Source organism: Balaenoptera borealis (assembly GCF_965194805.1).
Source record: "Balaenoptera borealis genome assembly, chromosome: 13".
In the NCBI taxonomy this organism is placed as follows: Eukaryota; Metazoa; Chordata; class Mammalia; order Artiodactyla; family Balaenopteridae; genus Balaenoptera; species Balaenoptera borealis.
In genome coordinates this window covers 23,868,841-23,888,447 of record NC_138870.1, presented here as the reverse complement: position 1 = coordinate 23,888,447, position 19,607 = coordinate 23,868,841, and the positions used below count along the sequence as shown (strand labels likewise).

Here is a 19,607-nt window from a genome sequence, read left to right as displayed (position 1 = left end):
AAGAGATACATCCAAAAGTTGTTTTATGATAAACAGCCACATATGGATGTGTCTCACTTATGACTGCAAAGCAGTAACTCTTAAGCAGAGGATGTGAAGATTAATTACTAAATAGATACATTTGGAAAAAATTATTTGCTTTAGTTACCCTTCAAAGAGCCGAACTAATGCTCAATAAGCATTATATTGATACACACATATATAAACGTATATATTCTTAAGCCTGATGATAACACTGATGATGCTATCATGTTTGCTATGTGCCAGGCACTGTTCTTACAGGTATTCAGTGGTTCAGTCCTCGAAACAACCTTATGAGATAGAAACTCATAAGGATAACTCATGAATTATTCTTATCCAACAGACGAGGAAGCTAAGGAACAGAGAGGTTAAGAACTTGCAGAAAGTCATACAGAAGGAAATGGCAAAGCAGGGACTCACCCTTAACAGTCTCGCTCCAGTGTGTATTCTACCTGCTGTGTTATAGACCCTCTCATAGACGAGCACCATATGTGTGTGTACCCACATACATTATAAAATTTTTCCAATAAGTCATATAAGGTACTTATCTTTTTTCTTAATCATAAAATATACATTCATGGTTGGAAATTAGGAAACCATATGAAAGCATAAAGGAGAAATTTTAAATTATCTACAATCCTATTAATATTTTATTCCAGACTCTAATTGCAGTGAACACTTTCTACTGTGTGTATGTGTTTAGAGACCTGCTACTCTAGGTTTTTTGCTTAAAATAAGCCAGGGGACTTCCCTGGTGGTCCAGTGGTTAAGACTCCATGCTTCCACTGTAGGGGGCGTGGGTTTGATCCCTGGTCCGGGAACTAAGATCCCACATGCCGAGCGGCGCAGCCAAAAAGAAAAAAAGTAAAATAAACCAGGCTAAGTGAATCACGAAATTCACCCCTGCATCAGAGCAAACACAACATATAAATGTTGCATCTCAAATAGTCCAGCAGGAAAACCCCACCTCGGTACCGGCTTCTGAACATACCTGTTGTAGCATTTCTTCTGTGGCATTCAACTTCTCTCTGTGCTCTTCAAGGCAAAACTCCAAATCGCGAATCTTTTCTCCCTGAGCCTCTACCTGGTCTGTTAACACACTTACCTGTATTTAGAGCAAAATATTGTAATGGATTAGGAAGAATTTGGGTCCCACTGCCAACTTTATTTCTCTACATAGAACAAAAACTGGGATGATGTTACCACTCATTTGGCTGTAAAAAAAAGAAATCTGAGAATTAATAAGAAACCAGACCTTCACACTCTTATTTATGTGCTGCTTATTGGTCTGAGGACTCCTATGCAATTTTCAAGGAAGTTAGGGCTGATTGGGGATGTGCAACACTTTACAGAGAAAGAACACATACAGAAATTATCTTTTTTGAGGGATGGTGGGGGTAGGAGGTGGTATTAGAGATTAAGAGAGGAAATGAAGTTAATGTTTGAAAGAGAAGTCATCAAGGACTATTTAAATCTGACGCTTGACAAATAAAGAGTCCAGGGAATCCAAATTCCATGAGATCTTTCATGATCACACGGTCCACAAATGTGTTCAAAAGCCAGGGTGTAGCTCAGAGGTCCAAGAGGAGCCACTGGCTTAGTCCTTCATCCTCAGTGCTTATTGCAAACCTGAGTTTTCCTCCCAACGATCACCAGCCTGGTAAATATGCTTCAGTTCTTTTAGCTCAACATACCAAAGTAAAACCACGTGCCAAGGATTTAAAAGATTATGAAGGAGAGGAAAACTCTAATTTAGCCTACAAACAGGACTCCACTACCCACTTTGTGTTTTGTTTGGTCCATGGTATCATTTTCAAAATTGAAAAATTAAATATATATTCAGATTCAGAAATACTTATTCATATTTATGGAATAGATGTATGAATATATAGACACACATATATAGTATAAAAATCAGAATTTCTGCTATATATTAAAAAAAAAACAGATCACATCAGAAAATCAGATGCCACTGTCATCAGACTGGCCCTTGAAGAGCAGAGGCTGAGAAGTGCTGTCCACATGTATGCTTGTTCTGCCACAGTCCTCACAGCTCCTGAACGTGCACAGATGGCCTACTGCACTTATTTCTATTAGCAGTCTGGCTCCTGAGAGCATCTGAACTTGCCATCCCAATTTAAAATGGTCTTTGTAAGTTAAGTCATGAGGGAAAAACAGCATTTAAAAATCACTTGCCTGAAGAACGAGAGATTCTTTATCATTTTCTAAACGTGCCAGCCTTTCTTGATACACATCTCCATTCCCAGGGAGGTGTCCATTTGCCTGAAAAAGGAAGTGATATGGGTAAGCCTGACCCTCTTTAAAACTGAACTACTGTGAGGGACTTCCCTGGTGGCACAGTGGTTAAGACTCACGCTCCCAATGCAGGGGGCCCGGGTTCAATCCCTGGCCAGGGAACTAGATCCCACATGCATGCTGCAACTAAGAGTTCACATGCCACAACTAAGGAGCCGGCTAGCCGCAACTAAGGAGCCTGCCTGCCTCAACTAAAGACCTGGCGCTACCAAAAAAAAAAAGAAGAGTAAAAATTGAACTACTGTGGGTAAATAAAAATTGCATATGTTTTTAATCCAAGGAACCTGAATTGAATTCAGCGCAGCTGTTACTGCCCTTAGTAGAAAATATGAGAAGGAAACACGGTTCATATACAAAACAACAACAAGAACAAAAAACTCATCAAGAAGAAAATAATGACCCAAAAGGAACAGTGGCTACTGATAGTCACTGACAGTGGATGCCCACCTGGGCACGCAAAGCTCTGTGAGCATGTGGGTGGGCACAAAATCGCTCTTTCCCCCTGAATGCCTCTATCAGCGGGAATGACCTGGGAGGTCCTTCCATTCCTGCCCTCTCCTCCCAAAGTCCCAAATCCAGGACTACCAATGCCGGCCTTTACACGGGAGACAGCAGGGGCAACTTACACCACCGGCCTCTTCCTGCTACTCAAGTCTTCAAATCACAGGACAAATCTTCCCTTCCCCTTTGAAGCCTTTCTCTTTTCCCCCACGAGCTTAAGCACTGAGTCCACAATGACCTCCCCTTGCAGCACTGACTAGCCATGCTCATCGGTGATTTACCACGTTCCGTTCTGAATTCATTAACTTCTCGTGGGTTTGCTTGTTCACCTACTATTACTCTAAGCTTCCAGGCAGAGCCTGCAAACTGGTATCATCTTGTAACCTCCAAAGCATCCAGCCCAGTGCTCTACTTAGACTAGTGCTTACTCTTTTTTCTCCTCCCTTCTGCCCCCTTTTTATCAGATTTGGGCGTATTTATGGATGGCACAAATGCCAATGGAAGTACAGATTGGGAAAGGAAGTGCAGATTTTTTTCCTCAGCTGTCTTGTACTGCAATATATACAAGTGATTAAGGAGACAGATTGAAAAGGCTCACAGAGCGCAGACAACATAAAAAAAAAATGTCATTTTGAAATAGAGTAGTATATGTGCTGTGTCTCTTGGTATCTCATTTAAATAGTTCCTAATCACATAATGTGTAATCCCAATAGAATTTCCTGATTCCTCATTCAAATACAACAGAAATAAAAGCCAGTGGAGTCCAAAATGGTTAGATGGGGCCTCCCAGAATGGTTAGATGGGGCCGCCCAGAGTTCAACTGAAAAAGCAAATAAACAACCTCAGACTTCAAGAAAATACACACTGTACATGCTTACTGCCCAGAACACGGCTGATGTGACAGCAATTATTTTTCCAGAATTAAGTGCTTTTATCATTCTGCCTTTCCAATTAATGCACTTTTTAAGTATAAATTCTGAGAATAACAAAAGTTATGTGTTGGGAAGGAAACAAAAAGAAACAGATCAAAAAAGAAACAAAAAAGAAAATTGCAGGATGTTTCTTCTCAAAACATCGGTGCACTGGATGTATTTCCCATGAGGCCACAAGAGACTCTGAAACTAATTTAGTAAGCACGCGCTGTGTGGATACAATTTTTAACATCACCTGCTTGACCACATACCTGCACAATTATCACAGCATAATTCTATTTATGTTGTAAACTGAAGTGCCCGGAATTAAATTACAAGTATTAGGAGGAGTCTGACGGAGTGGCCAGGATAACTTCCATCCCTGAGGACTACCAGGAAAATGAAATTTATGTTAACTTCTTGAGGACAGGTTTTTGGAAAAGAGCCAGGATGTGTAATGTATGTTCTCCATCTAAAAAAGTGCTGAGACCGGCCCTATACAGCTTTAAATTCCTCATGTTGATTATGAACATTAGCAGGCATCTGCTTTTAAAACTACATAAGCAATGTTTTATAAACAGATCCATTTCATTGGATAGAAAAAAAAGCTTTCTGCTCAGTGAAGACAAAAAACAAAAATCCTCCTTCTCCTGACTGAAGGAGATTAGAGCAAGATTAGAAGTGTTTTTAGGGCAAGTTCTAGAAGTGTTTCATGAAACCACTGTCTATGATATGGAAATAAGTTGTTTCAAAACCAGTTCTACAAAATTATCCATTTAAAAATACTAAAAATTGACCACAATGAGCATACTCACGTTTCTTAACACTGTATTGATATTTACAAGCACTCATAACACTCAACAGTAGTTTATTTTTTTATTTTTTTTAGATTTTTTAAAATTTTATTTATTTATTTTTGGCTGTATTGGGTCTTGGTTGCTGCTCGCGGGCTTCCTCCAGTTGCGGCGAGCGGGGGCTACTTTTCGTTTTGGTGCGTGGGCTTCTCATTGCAGTGGCTTCTCTTTGCTGCGGAGCACGGGCTCTAGGCGCGCAGGCTTGATAGTTGTGGCTCTCAGGTTCAGTAGTTGTGGCTCACGGGATCTAGCGCACAGGATCAGTAGTTGTGGCGCACGGGCTTAGCTGCTCTGCGACACGTGGGATCTTCCCAGACCAGGGCTCGAACCCGTGTCCCCTGCATTGGCAGGCGGATTCTCAACCACTGTGCCACCAGGGAAGTCCAAGAGTAGTTTATTTTTAAACACTAAAATCACTATAGGAACATAAAGCAAAAGAGCCACCACTGGAATGGTTACATGCTTTCAAAGCACTGTGTTGACTTACTCAAGCAGGTAAAGGTCTATTCTATTCACGTTTATTTCTGTTTCTGCTAATTTTGTTACCTTTGCCTCAAAAATGTTAGCAAGAGGTAAATTCCATTAGGCAAATACCCTACCGCCCCTATTCTTCCTCCATCTCCTGTGCTCTACCCCCCAGACCACCCCAAGCCTCCCCAAACCCGGCATGCTCTCTCACACACCAATTCTATTCCCTCTGCATGGACTGTATTTCCTCCCCTTTCCTCCTTGTTCCTCATTCCTTAAGGTCCACCTCAAATGGGGCTTGGTCTGGAAAGTCTTCCTTGAATTGCCTGTTCACTTATATGCCAGTTACAGCATCCGGATGAACCTTCACTACAGCAGGCATCACACTGAAAGGACTAGGTTAGACCTGGCTACCTATGCGTCTCTCTCTTCCAACAGACTTTGCGTTCTCTGTCGGTTCCTCTTTCCATCTGACGCGCAGTGAAGGACTGTTGCTAACTGACTGCTGAATGAAGGAACAATGATAGGAGTTCAATAAACATCAGACGAATAAAAGATGAATGAATGTTTGGTTTTATCCTGGCCTTCTTCCTTCTCAGTAAGACTTTTATTCACATTTCCTCTGCCACCTGGTACACACACTCCATGATCACTAGCTCCTTTCCCCTCAAGCCTGTACCCCCCTCTTCCTACCACATTTAAGAGGTGACCTCAGAGCCTTTTTAATGGACAGTAATTGAGGTCCTCTAGCATGAACTCCCTCATATACTTCCTTCTTCAACGCACCTTACGTACTGCCTCCTACGTCTTCCCTGTCTTCCTTCCTGCCAGTCTCAGGGGAACTGAGCCTTAACTCCTTCCTAAAAGCTTATCATTCCTCTACTTTGGAACCTTGATTTCCTGTTTCCCTGTGAATTGACCTACAATTATTGCCTCTTTCCTCCTCCTCATCAATTTCTTCCTCTCAATGAACTTTCGTCCATTCTCCTTTCCAACATCTACTCCAAGGTTTTGTGCCCACCCTTGTACCCCCTCCCACTCCTCTCTGCCTGTATCTTTCATAGAAATCCATCTTTCATAGCCAGTTCCCACCTCCTTATACTGTGCCATTCTCTTCTCCTCTACTGACTTCTCTTCTGTGTCTTGTCTTGAACTTCACAATTAACTTTACATCATATTCCACCAGGGAGGGCTTACTAGTGATTTTACGCGAGTTGGTCACTTATTCCTCCCAACAGTACCTCAGTACGAAACTCTCTTACATTTCTTTTGATTCTCCCATGATGCTTACAAAACCCTAAGCTCATAATTAGAAACATATTTGGTATAAACTCTTGTTGAGTCAATTTAACATCCAATACATTGAACACCAGCCCATATTACTTTATTCAAAATTCCAGAGATGCCTTCAGAATAACTCTTTCTAGTTCAACTCATGATGCAACCCTACGTTGACCATGTTCAGTCCAGCTGAAAGTTTAAGTCAAAATTGGAATCAACTGGAGGATTTCAACAACGTAATCGTCAACTAACGGTGTGTGGAAGGGCGGGACTGTAGCACATCAGGGAGGGTAGGGCAGGAGATGCAGCTGGGCTGTAACAGTGATACTTTAATTTAATTAAGGAACCCATGGTGTTTGCCAGATTTTCCTGGCATAATGGAGGAAAAATGTCTACAAAGCTTGATTCCTCATAGAATTATAGAATCCTAGGGCTAGCCAGAAACCACACCCAAGAATGTGAACTGCCTGACCTCACGTGGCAGGTGCTACACGTAATATCAAGCACCATCTACTTCAGCCTTTGCCATCTAAGTAGAAGCTCTTCTTTTCATATTAACTTCCCCTTAATCATCAAATATAAATACACAATCAAGTAAAAAGATGTAATAAATGTTAACATCTTGCCTTATGTGGGTCTCTTTTTTAAAATGTTTTTTTACAGAAAATTTCAAATATATATAAAAGTAAAGACTATAATGATGAAACCCTTTGTACTCATCACCCAGTCTCAATAGTTATTAATTCATGGTAGGTATGAGTCTTTTGTGTTATTTTTGCTGAAAGTATCATGCTGTGTTTTCCTCTGATTTTCTTAGTTCTGTTGGTTTGCATTAGCCTACACTTGGCCCTCTTTTGTCCCCAACCTTCATTTTTGGTTTGTTGTTCTTTCCTGAGTTCTGTTGTCCTGTTAAAATCCAAGGTCAACATACAAGCAGTGATTTGCCACAATTAAACTTATTTATAACACAGAACTCATTTCGAATATAACATTCCCAAATCAGAATGGTAACTAAATTAAAATAGGGAAAAGAAAATCAGTCCAATTTTATAAGGACAACAAATGTTAAGAAATAGTTGGACTAGTACTATCTCACACACACACACACACACACACACACACACACACACACACACACACACACACACCCTCATTCTCTCTCTCTCTCTCCACCCAGTAAATATATATAGTTTTAAAAACTGCCATGCCCTTTTGATTTCATGATTCTATTTCTTAAAATTCAGTATCAACAAAGGAAAGTGGGGGGGGGGAGTTCCCTGGTGGCCTAGTGGTTAGGATTCCGGGCTTTCACTGCCGTGGCCCGGGTTCAATCCCTGGTTGAGGAACTGAGATCCCGCAAGCCGCATGGTGCGGCCAAAAAAAGAGAAAGAAAGAAAGAAAAGGGAAGGTGCAGTTCACTCAAGCTCCTTTAATTAAATGTTATCTTTAGCTACCAAAAGACATATCTAATACAGGGTCTTTCATGTCCTAATCACAGTATTGTATCTCTACCACCTCATGCAAACATTTATTGCCTGCTCTCCTAGGAGAGACTAAGGAGGAGGAGAGAGTGAGATAAGACTTGAATCTTTCAGCCACAAATTTCACAGTCATATTTCATTTGGGTCCAACACCGCAATAAGGCATCTCATACTCTTCTGTCCTAAGAGTCAAAGAACACTACACCAATAACGTTGGAAATCAAGCCACCAGGCGGAGGCGGTGCTCTGCTGCCCTGTCCTCGCACTTGCTGTGGTGTAATTAGGGTGGGGAGGCCTACCTTTGTGCTGTAAACAATCATCTCAGGTCAACACCGCTACCATTTGGGACCAGTAGAGCATCCCCTCCAACTGGCCAGTGCCCCTGTGTACTACAGTACCTCTGACTCTGGGTCAGTCTTGCAAACAGCCCACTTATTTTTCCTTCCAAAATTTCTATTGCAGTTCAGAAGAACAACGTCTTCAGGAAGCCCTCTATTTATTCCAAAATCTCAGCATCTCTGCTCAGAAAGAAAACCAAAAGGGGAAATAAACCTCACACACATTTCATCCCATCCCAAAAGCCCAATCATGACCGTCTCTTAGAAAGACATCAGTTTATTCAATGTTGTCAGAAAGTACATCAAAGACTGAAACTCAGAATGAGCCTGAATATATTCTGTACTTTCCAAGTCAAGATTACGATGTGGTCAAAATTAGACTACAGCTTTGAGGTTTTGTTTTTCTGGGTTTTAATTTTCACGGTGCTTGTTTCCCAGAGACAGAAAGAATCTTCTTAACTAAACAGTGCTCTGGAGCGAGAGAAACCACAGCAGTAGGCCAGCCTCTAAGGTTCACTACTCCAAAAATGTAACTACATCTGAAATGCTGGGGAGAGCAGCAGATGCCAAGTGCTTTCATCTGCCAGTCTTATTAGAAATACAGTGAGAGAGCTTCCCTTGGGGTATTTGTCCCAAATTAAAATATTAATTGCCAAGATACAATGGCTATCCTGTTACACAGCTAGGGCAGGCCAGCACCTCTCATTCGTGCATCCACAGCCAATCAGGGTGAGGAGATAGACTGCTTTAGTGTCTCCTAAAGGGTTCTTTTAGACACTTTTCTTGAGGAGAGAAGATGGGCTGTACCCCTCCTCGCCTTATTTTCATGCATATCACCATGCTCCCGAAGCTTCTGTAGCAGGGAGGGGGTACACGTTGAGGCTGCAACATTATCCCGGTCACAGGTATACTCCAAAGTCCCCTGAGTCCCAGAAGGATGGAGAACATAAGGTCCCCTAGAAACTAAGGCTCAGCTCCTATTCTAGGAGTGCACCATATTCATTCATTCACCCATTATTCATTCCTTTATTCATATTTATTAAAATCTAGCTATGTGACAGGATGCAGAGCTAGCCAAAGAACCTCTTCTACTTTGGGAAGGGGAACTTGAGATCAAGAAAAAATGCTGTCCCTATTTTTCTTGCCACTTATTCTTTCTTAACTCACTTTCATAAAAGAATAGAGGAATCTTTCTATTCAATCCCAACAACTACTGGTAGCCTGGGATTCCACTCAAAGCGCCTCTCTCACTGTTCACACAGCACTGGTCTCTCTTGATGGAGAATTCTGCTGACTTGGTCCATTTGCTTTCCTGTTTCTGTGGACCCTTCCCATGTGAATTTTCCAGAAGCCTAAGGGAAAAACAGGTTTAACTTCAACCAGGATGTCTCAGTGAGACGTGGCATAACTCAGATAATTGTGACCACATATGGGATACAATCTTAGGATGTACCTTGTTTGCCAAGGCTTGAAAAAACATTCCCTGGAGGCACACAGGAAAAGAGAAGCTGGCCAGAGGGCAGCAGGGATCAGAGGACGGTGGGATGCGGATGGATTGTGTGGCTGAGGGTCAGGGACTCAGGAAGAACAGCCAGCAGCCCTGGAGAGAACATACCCCGTGTCTGAACTCTTTAAATAAATTATGAGTATCGTTATTTTTACAGAAACATTTGAACGAGGTACATTTAGGATTAATATTATCTTTTTTTTAACATAGAGAAAAGGTAGAAACGCATTATAATGATTCAACAGGTCAGAAGCCAGTCAAGAACACTTCATTTCCCCCATTTTATATGCTACTTATCTCATGGCTTATGGTGCCTGACTTGCAGTTTTTACCATCAGTATTTTCATTCACTTTGTTGAAAACTGCCTTTTTGTAATTTCTGGTGATTTTGAGACTGCTTCACAATTAAAAATGCCAAATGATCAGACACTTTGGCGTTTCAGGATCTGGTCAAGGTCATGAACCTCAGCTCCATCTACTGGAAAAAGCATTGTAAGAATGTTCTAGGGCAATTCATCGAGTTAGCTCTAAAGTAAGCAAAAACTTGCTTGGCTCAAACAATTAGACATATTTTTCTGTTTGCTCTCTTAGACTTTGAGCTTGATAAAGCACATAATTCTCCATTATTAATATTTGTGTTAACACACCACATTTCACAATCAAAACAGAGAATTATACCTCAGTTATTGAACAAATATGTTGCATTCAATTGATTTTTTTTTAACCACAGGAGACAAACTTCCTAGTCCTAAAAGAAACTTATTCATTCCTAGAAGGCTATAGGTATAGCTACCTGATTAAAACAAATTCATTCTTGTAGATTTAATACCCTTCACTCTAACAGGCTACTAGTGTTACTATTTTCTTTTTTCTTATCCAGTTTTTGATCATATGAAACAATTGAACAGGCAGCAGAAATCAGTAGTGAAGGAATAACCTGCACCCTACAGGAAACCAGGGGATCTTCATGGCTTGGGTAAAATAATAGTTAGAAATTCAAATGCCCAGTTGCACTAATGAGTAGATTAGCATCAGTCAGTCAAGTAGATGGACTCTCAAGTTGGCCATCATTAAACATGAATGAAATCTTAATTATGTAACTAGTATCACTAATAAGTTTTTCTAAAATATTGTGGAAGCTTCCCCGTTGTCTGGGAAATGTCTGTACTCTTTTATCAAAGAAGTAAACTGTAGAAATAATTTGTAACCTAACCCCCCTTGTAACTGGACTCAACCCTTTCTTTCCCTCATTGCAAAGGGTCCTGTTAAACATTTCCCTCTGCTCTCTATAATCCACACTTCAGTATTACCTGTTTGACTAACCCTCCACCAGGCTCACTGACAAACACTCAACATACATTAGCTTGTGGGATCCTCATAACCCTGTGTGGCAGAAACTATCACTCCCATTTTACAGATGAGGAAACTGAGACAAAGAGCTTAAGAAAATTTCCCCAAATTCTACAAGCTTCTAAGAGTCAAAGCCAACATTTAAAGCCAACCTGTCTCCGGAGCCAGCGTTTGTAACTGCCAATTTACAGCCCTGCCTTCTTTATTATCATTCACAGCTTTTTTACGGCAGGATCTCCTTTATTCGTTATTTTGATGATTATCCCATGTACAATACAATTTGTAGGATTCTGTGTTCCTCCAATTCTAAGATGCCATTAAATTTTATCAAATTATTAATTTTAAAATTTTTGATTAGAGTGAAGCACACATAAAAATTTACCATTTTAACCATGTTTACGTAGACAGTTCAGTGGCATTAAGTGCATTCACATTGTTGTGCAATCATCACCACCATCCATCTATAGAACTCTTTTCATCTTGCAAAACTGAAGCTGTGTACCCATTGAATATTAACTTCTCATTCTTCCCTACCCCAGCCCATGGCAACCACTATTCTATTTTCTGTCTCCATGAATTTATTTGACTACTCTAGGTACCTTATTATTTAAAAAAAGAAAAAAGAAACAATCCCAGCTAAAACGTGTATAATGGATACCTCTTTTAAGATCGTAAGACACATCACAACTTCTGACATATTAAAATGGGAGAAAGCTATACTATCAGCACATCATTAAATTGCAAGCCTTAAGACCCTCTACCTATTGGATCTAAAATTAAAGTCTGCTACAGGGTAAGCTCTGACTATTCATGTCACACCTATGCCTTTATTATTCCAAACACTCATTCCCACTCTCCCCTTCTTGCTTTGGGCTTTGCCCTTTGCCATCTTTCTTCCTTTATTTTTTCATTTTCTACGTGCTTGAGAAAACACATGTAATTTGGAAGGATTGGGGTCCACGTGAGGGGACAGATATAAATCAGTTGGACAAATACAAATAAGTTTCACCCTCCAAAAACTTACCTCCCTGGACTCACATCTAGTTTTTTTACTGTCATTTTTTGGATGAAAACTGAATCTTTGTAAGGTATGTAAAGTATGTGTCATTTTGTGGCTACTTAACTTTAAAATGTCAAATATTAAGACAAGAGAGCAACCAAAAACACAAATTAACAAGCCATGATGCAGCCAAAGAATAAATTTGACACAATAAATAACCTCAGTTCATCCCAAGGTATATGTCATCTTATCATTCATGGAGCATCATTCATCACAAATATAATTACTGACCACCTACTAAATGCCAAGCATTGTTCTAGACAACATCGATACACTTTTGGCTTGTTTTAAACATAGGCAAAAATCTTTGATTCATGATGCTTCCATTCCAGTTGGAGAGATAGAAAATACATATAAAAATGGCAAATACCTATTACGTAAGAAAGTGGTGAGTTTTAGAAAAAAATGAAGCAGGGAGATGTACTATGAAGAATAAATATGTGAAATTTTAGATAGGGTGGCCAGGAAAGGCCTCACTGAGAGCGCAACTTTTAAAGGAGAATGCAAGAAAGCTAGCCATACAGATATCCGAGGAAAGCACTTTCCAGGCAGAGTGAACAGCCAGTGCAAAGGCCCTGAGGCCAGTTTCCCCAGCATGTTGGAGAATCAGTGAGGAATCCCATGTGCCTGAAGTGGAGTGAAAGAGGGGAAGTGCAATGAGACACTAGGTCAGAAAGCAGTGAGGAGCAAGTCCTAAAGGCCTTGCAATCCAGCAAGTACTTTGGCTTCTCTCAGTGAGCTGTGACTGTCACTGGAAGTTTCTGAAAAAGGTATGAATGACATGATTTAGGTTCAGATACCACCATCACCACTTTCAATCTTTTCCGGAAATACTGTAACAGAACAGACTGAGCACATATTAATGGAAATGTTTTGGACACAAGTGAAAAATTCAACCGCAGTACTCTCAAGCTATGGCTGCCACTGGCTGCCTCTGGATGCTGGCTGGGAATGGGTTTCTCTACCAGCATAAGTTCCTTTCCTATTACGTGCTGAATGGTCAGGAAAACATGGAGTAAAGAAGAGGTGAGACAATTGCTGAGCCTGCGCGTCTGGAGCCTGTGCTCCGCAACAAGAGAGGCCGCGATAGTGAGAGGCCCGCGCACCGCGATGAAGAGTGGCCCCCGCTTGCCGCAACTAGGGAAAGCCCTCGCACGGAAACGAAGACCCAACACAGCCATAACTAAATCAATCAATCAATCAATCAATAAATCAATAAATCCAAAGTTTAAAAAAAAAAAAAAAAAAAAAGAAGGGGTGAGAGAGGAAGTAGAAATAGCCTAAGGAATACGCTAGGAAATGTTTGGTTTCAGAGCATGAAGCAATTCCCCAAAGAAATCAGCAAACCTGGATACTTAAATCTCTAGAGGAGAAACTTGCAGAGCAATTATAAAGTACAATCATGAGGCACTGTGTATTATAAAAAGTAAAATATCTCTAACTATCAAGGTGGCATAGCTGCACCACCACTAAAAGATGGATCGTACTGTTTGTGCTTGAAATGGGAAGGTACAATATACTGGCCAGAAAGGTAAGAAGGTCCAGCATGGGACATGGTGGGAGCACTGGTATTTGTGTCACATCACATGAAAATGCTTTAGTCGTAGGATGTACTACTATTAAGGTTCCCAAAGCAAACAGCTTACATTTCCACCACAGACCAAAAACAGATCTTAATTCTTTCATACAATTTTCATTAGCTTTTATATAAATATTGATACAATTAACTTCTAGGCTTATTCATGCATCTTCCTAAAAATTGAATATCCTTTAAATACTTACAAAATAAACACCTTTTCTACTTTCTCCTCTGAATATTTTTGTGATATTCTTTAGATTTTACGTGTTTAACACATACTAAAACCATGGTATTTACCACTGTGTCCCGGGAAAGGGCAGATCTGCCGGATGCCTAGAAAGAGGCTCATTGTTCAGTGAATAAGAACACCATTTAAAGCCCAATCCACAGCCTAACTCACGCACTGGAACTGAAATGACTGCCACAACCACTAGATGGCACTTGACATCAACTACTGCTACCAACCTCCCTTGTTATTAGGAGTATCTATTCACTGCACTCCCTATTTTAAATTGCTACTGGGTCCTTTTACAGTAAACTTCCCAGTATTACCAGGAAAGCATCTATTAAGTGCAAGGTTCTTTCCCTCACAGGACTATTTATTTTTAAGCCACAGCAGGTCATTCAAGCAAAATTGAAAAGCTAGTCCACTTTTATGGGTAAAATCAGGTGACCAGCTGGCACTCATGAAATGTATACTAAGAGCACTTTAAAAAAAACTATCCTGGGACTTGCCTGGTGGCACAGTGGTTAAGAATCCGCCTGCCAATGCAGGGGACACGGGTTTGAGCCCTGGTCCGGGAAGATCCCACATGCCGCAGAGCAACTGAGCCCGTGCGCCACAACTACTGAGCCTGCGCTCTAGAGCCCGCGAGCCACAACTACTGAGGCTGCGCACCTAGAGCCCATGATCCGCAACACGAGAAGCCACCGCAAGTAGAAGCCCGCACACTCCAACAAAGAGTAGCCCCCGCTTGCCGCAACTAGAGAAAGCCCGCACACAGCAACGAAGGTCCAATGCAGCCAAAAAAAAAAAAAAAAAAAAAAAAAAAACTATCCTTAGAGTCAAAAGGGAATCGGAATCTCTTAAGGGATAAAATCAGGGCAAACCTATTGCCCTATAACTGTTTTTTCCTGTTCTGATCAGCTATTCTATGTTCTAAATTTTGGAATAAGCAACAGAAGATTCACGGCGCGGGACCTGTAACAAGCAAACATCTACCATTTGACTCTGCAGCCACTCGATGAGCGTTTCCGCCGTGGAGTCTGGGATCTGGCACCTCAAGCCTTCCTTCTCATCCGCTTCCATCATCTCTAACAACCCGCGCAGGTCTTCCACAAGGTGCAGAGCTCGCAAGCTTCCCATGAACGGGGAGGTGGGAGACTGGCAATCAAAAATCCCATTGGAATATTCCAGGGCCTTAGAACCTAGGTTTAAAAAAAAAAAATCATGGAGAGAGCAATTTATGTTGGATAATATACCAAAGCTGAAGATGGCAAGCAAGTCTAGTCACAGTGAGGAATGACCAAACAAGGAACAGGGAAAAGAGAATTCAATCACGTAAACCTCTCCAAGGCATAGTCATTTGGTGAAATAATAAAAACCATGCAATTAATGATACATACCAATGATCAGCTGTCTAACAGGGGGGCCAGCTGTGTGTAGTAGTAAGAGTATGGTAGGCTTTGGGGTAAGATGTGCTGACCTCAAGGAAACAAGGGCTAAGAAGGTAGTAGATCAGTTTGGGTGGAGCCATGTATTCCCCAAAATACAAATTTTAGAAACCATAAACTCTAAATGCCCTGTAAATAAGTTGCACATTGAGGTGGAAATTGCATAGCATAATTTCAAAGGTAAGAGGGCCAGCTCCCAGTTAACTGACCAGAATTTAACCTCTGAAGAACTTCAGTAACTTACATGTGTACATTTGTATATGTATGTGCATGTGTGTATAAACGTTCCCCCCCCCCAACGATTTTGTTTGCAGCCTAGTATCAAATGCTCTTGATAACATCAGCTTGAAAACATAGTTTTACAGCCCTTTTTGTTTTCTATTACTTATTAGAGAAAACATTCTACTACTTAAATCCATACTACTGACTCACAGCCCATTCTGAAAGCACCCATATACACCTCTTCATCTCTTTGATTTTTATTTTCTGGTCTATCAAATATACATACCATCAAATATACATACTAACTTTCTACTTAAATTTCAACAGCTATAATATTTAGGCCATCACCTCACACATCTGAAGGTCTTACAACTGATGAGACTGGTGAGCCAATGTGTAAGTTCTCTCTCCAGTTGGCCAGTTCTCACAATGGGGAAAGGAATTCCCTTTCAGCTGGTTCATTCCATTGATATTCCTAATACTGGACCACAAGATTTGAACCAAACATCTACCAAATTGTGTTGATGGTGACCACTGATATGCACAGTGGAGAACGCTAATGGAGCCACATAACTGTCTCAATCAACCCCCGCAGGAAACCCTGTAAAGTTGAGATGAGAACTCAGAAAAAATAGAGGAGAGTATGTCAGGAGGAAGGAAGAACAGAAAAGCATTAAAACCCAGACAGATTATAATGTCCTATTCCAGCAGTTTTAAGTATTAGGATCATCTGATGATATCATTAAAAAACACATGAGCCCATGGTAACCCTCTATTCTGTTTGGTCTCCATCACAAAACAAGGTGGGGAGAGGGGAGAGATATGTATTCAGAAAAATTCCCCAAATGTTTGTAGTCAGTTCTCCTCCTCTCCCTCTTACCTCAGTTGGAGAAATACTGATGGTAATTTGAAAACATAAATCCAGGTCCTACCCACAAAGCTTTGACTGACTCAGTTTGAGGTGGGGGCTGGGGAATCTTGATTTTCTTAATAACTCTAATGTTGGTCCTGAAGGCCTGCCAGGGCTGAGGAACACCACCAATCTAGTGGAATATGTAAAATGTAATCCCTCAACTACTGTTCCAGAAATACCACTTTCCTTGACTAGAGGTTCACTAAAAGTGTAAGGTTACATGCAACCTCTGGTAAGAGCCTAGAATTGGTTCTAGTTGTTATATTTTCTGAAATTGTGACAGAGTAAATGGTTGAATAGTCCTCCAACTATTTAAAAGCATATATCAGATAAACAACAAGGACCTACTGTATAGCACGGGGAACTATATTCAATATCCTGTAATAATTGTAATGAAAATGAATCTGAAAAAAGAATATATATATATGTATAACTGAATCACTTTGCTGTACACCTGAAACTAACACTGTAAATCAGCTGTATTTCAATTTTTAAAAAGGAAGTTAATACATAAAAAAATTTTTTAAATTAAAAAAAAAATAGCATATATTGGGTTGGCCAAAAAGTTCGTTCGGCTTTTCCGTATGATGGCTCTAATAGCACTTAGTTGTCTTTAACTTCATTCGAAACAATTTTGTTAGATTGCATGTGACAGCTGTCATATCAGCATGCACTGAATAAAAACATCAAAATTAGTGAATTTTTGTGTAGCCATTGAAGATGGAAGGAAAAAAGTAACATTTTCGGCATATTATGCTTTATTATTTCAAGAAAGGTAAAACCACAACTGAAACGCAAAAAAAAAGATCTGTGCAGTGTATGGAGAAGGTGCCGTGACTGTTCGAAGGTGTCAAAAAGTGGTTTCCGAAGTTTCGTGCTGGAGATTTCTTGCTGGTCGATGCTCCACGGTCGGGCAGACCAGTTGAAGTTGACAGCGATCAAATCGAGACGTTAATTGAGAACAACCAACGTTATACCACGTGGGAGATAGCCGACATATGCAAAATATCCAAATCAAGCACTGAAAATCATTTGCACCAGCTTGGTTATGTGAACCGCTTTGATGTTTGGGTTCCACATAAGTTAAGCAAAAAAAACCTTCTTGACCATATTTCCACATGCGATTCTCTACTTAAACATAACGGAAACGTTCTGCTTTTGAAACAAATTGTGATGGGCGATGAAAAGTGGATACTGTACAAAAATGTGGAACGGAAGAGATCGTGGGCCAAGCGAAATGAACCACCACCAACCACACCAAAGGCCAGTCTTCATCCAAAGATGGTGATGTTGTGTATATGGTGGGATTGGAAGGGAGTCCTCTATTATGAGCTCCCTCCGGAAAACCAAACAATTAATTCCAACAAGTACGGCTCCAATTAGACCAAGTGAAAGCAGCACTTGATGAAAAGCATCCGGAATTAGTCAACAGAAAACTCATAATCTTCCATCAGGATAATGCAAGACCGCCTATTTCTTTGATGACCAGGCAAAAACTGTTACAGCTTGGCTGGGAAGTTCTGATTCATCTGCCATATTCACCAGACATTGCACCTTCAGATTTCCATTTATTTTGGTCTTTACAGAATTCTCTTAATGGAAAAAATTTCAATTCCCTGGCAGACTGTAAAAGGCACCTGGAACAGTTCTTTGCTCAAAAAGATAAAAAGTTTAGGGAAGACAGAATTATGGAGTTGCCTGAAAAATGGCAGAAGGTAGTACAACAAAAGGGTGAATATGTTGTTCAATAAAGTTCTTGGTGAAAATGAAAAATGTGTCTTTTATTTTTACTTAAAAACTGAAGGAACATTTTGGCCAACCCAATATCATGCCCTGAGCAAGAATACACTTTTCTAGGTTAAACATAACCAGTTCCTTAGTTTGTTAAACTCTTCAGCTTCATGCTTACCTTCTCTAGGTAAGTTTTAGTTTGCCAATGACACTTTGAAAATAATATTCTAAGAATCGAATACAGTACTCAAGGTGTGGTCTAATCTACAAAAGAGGTCCAATTGAAGTTGGGTCTCCAGGACATAGAAGTATAACAAAGGAGGTCAAACCACGCATGACACTTCCCTGAAGAGAAGAAACTTCTGAAGAGGAAAATACCTTTGGTTTCTTCAAACCACCAAAGCAGAGTAGAGTCCAATTTGTGACCAGAAAAGCGAAGGAGTTGGGGCCAGGACAACTGTATCCTGACCCTGGTAGCTGGTAGAGACCAACTGTACCCTGACCCTGACCACCAGGTGTGTGCATGACAAGCCCACCCGAAGCCCATTCAGACATCTCCTCATTGTATTTGGTTCCTAAATACATGGAAGTCCTCCTCTTGAGACAAAACACAAAATATGACATGAGACCTTAGGTAGGTAGCCACCACTCCTGGGGGCCTGCGAGGGAGTGAAAAGGGCTCATCCACTAGTCAGTCCCCTCAGTTATGATGAGAAAACAAGGAGATGATAGTCGACTGCTTTTGCTCAGCTTCTATAATAGAGAATTGCTGAAGATTTTTTAAAAAGAAGATGATCAGATTGGCATTTTGGAAAAAAAGATTCTGGTGGTCTGGAAAAGGATGGACTAGAGCAGGAAAGCCAGAGTGTCAGGGACATCAAGTGAGAGGGTTATTTAGATAAAGCAAGACGATGGTAGCACAGACAGGACAGATTTTAGAGAGGAGGGAACGGTAGAATTTGGTAGGAGGTAGAATTGATAGAATTTGATTAACTAAGTGGGGGAACATGTAGGAAGTGTCTAGCATGACTTAAACTTCTGCTTTAGGAAACTGTACGGATGGAGGACTATGAAATTAGCCAAGACAAAGACAACTAGAGGGGCTTCTGAGGAAAGATAATGAGCTCAATGGGTTTTTTTGTTGTTGTTTAATTTTTTATTGGAGTATAGTTGATTTACAATGTTGTGTTAGTTTCAGGTGTATGGCAAAGTGAATCAGTTATACATATACACATAATGAGATTAATGTTTTAAATGATGACACTGATGTGTCTACAGGACATTTCAGGGGAGTATCTGGTTGGCTGGTAGAGACAGGGACCTGAAGAATAGCAAAGAATTGGAAGAATAAATAGATGTGAGAGTCATTGGTGGAAAAGTGAATGTGGAATTCAAGGGAA

The 19,607-nt window shown here is 40.5% G+C and overlaps 1 protein-coding gene across 12 annotated transcripts in view; it reads right to left on the bottom strand.

Annotated features, from left to right (window-relative positions):
* The window catches only part of PPFIBP1 (PPFIA binding protein 1), a 176,112-nt gene that overhangs the window by 46,281 nt on the left and 110,224 nt on the right, over window positions 1-19,607 (bottom strand). For all 12 annotated transcript variants that reach the window (XM_082352122.1, XM_082352113.1, XM_082352114.1 and 9 more), the window contains 3 exons: window positions 14,890-15,095; window positions 2,218-2,304; window positions 1,013-1,126 (listed from right to left, as the gene is read on the bottom strand). In XM_082352122.1, the coding sequence (XP_082208248.1) occupies window positions 1,013-1,126; window positions 2,218-2,304; window positions 14,890-15,095 (407 nt within the window). The remainder of the gene's footprint in view (window positions 1-1,012; window positions 1,127-2,217; window positions 2,305-14,889; window positions 15,096-19,607) is intronic.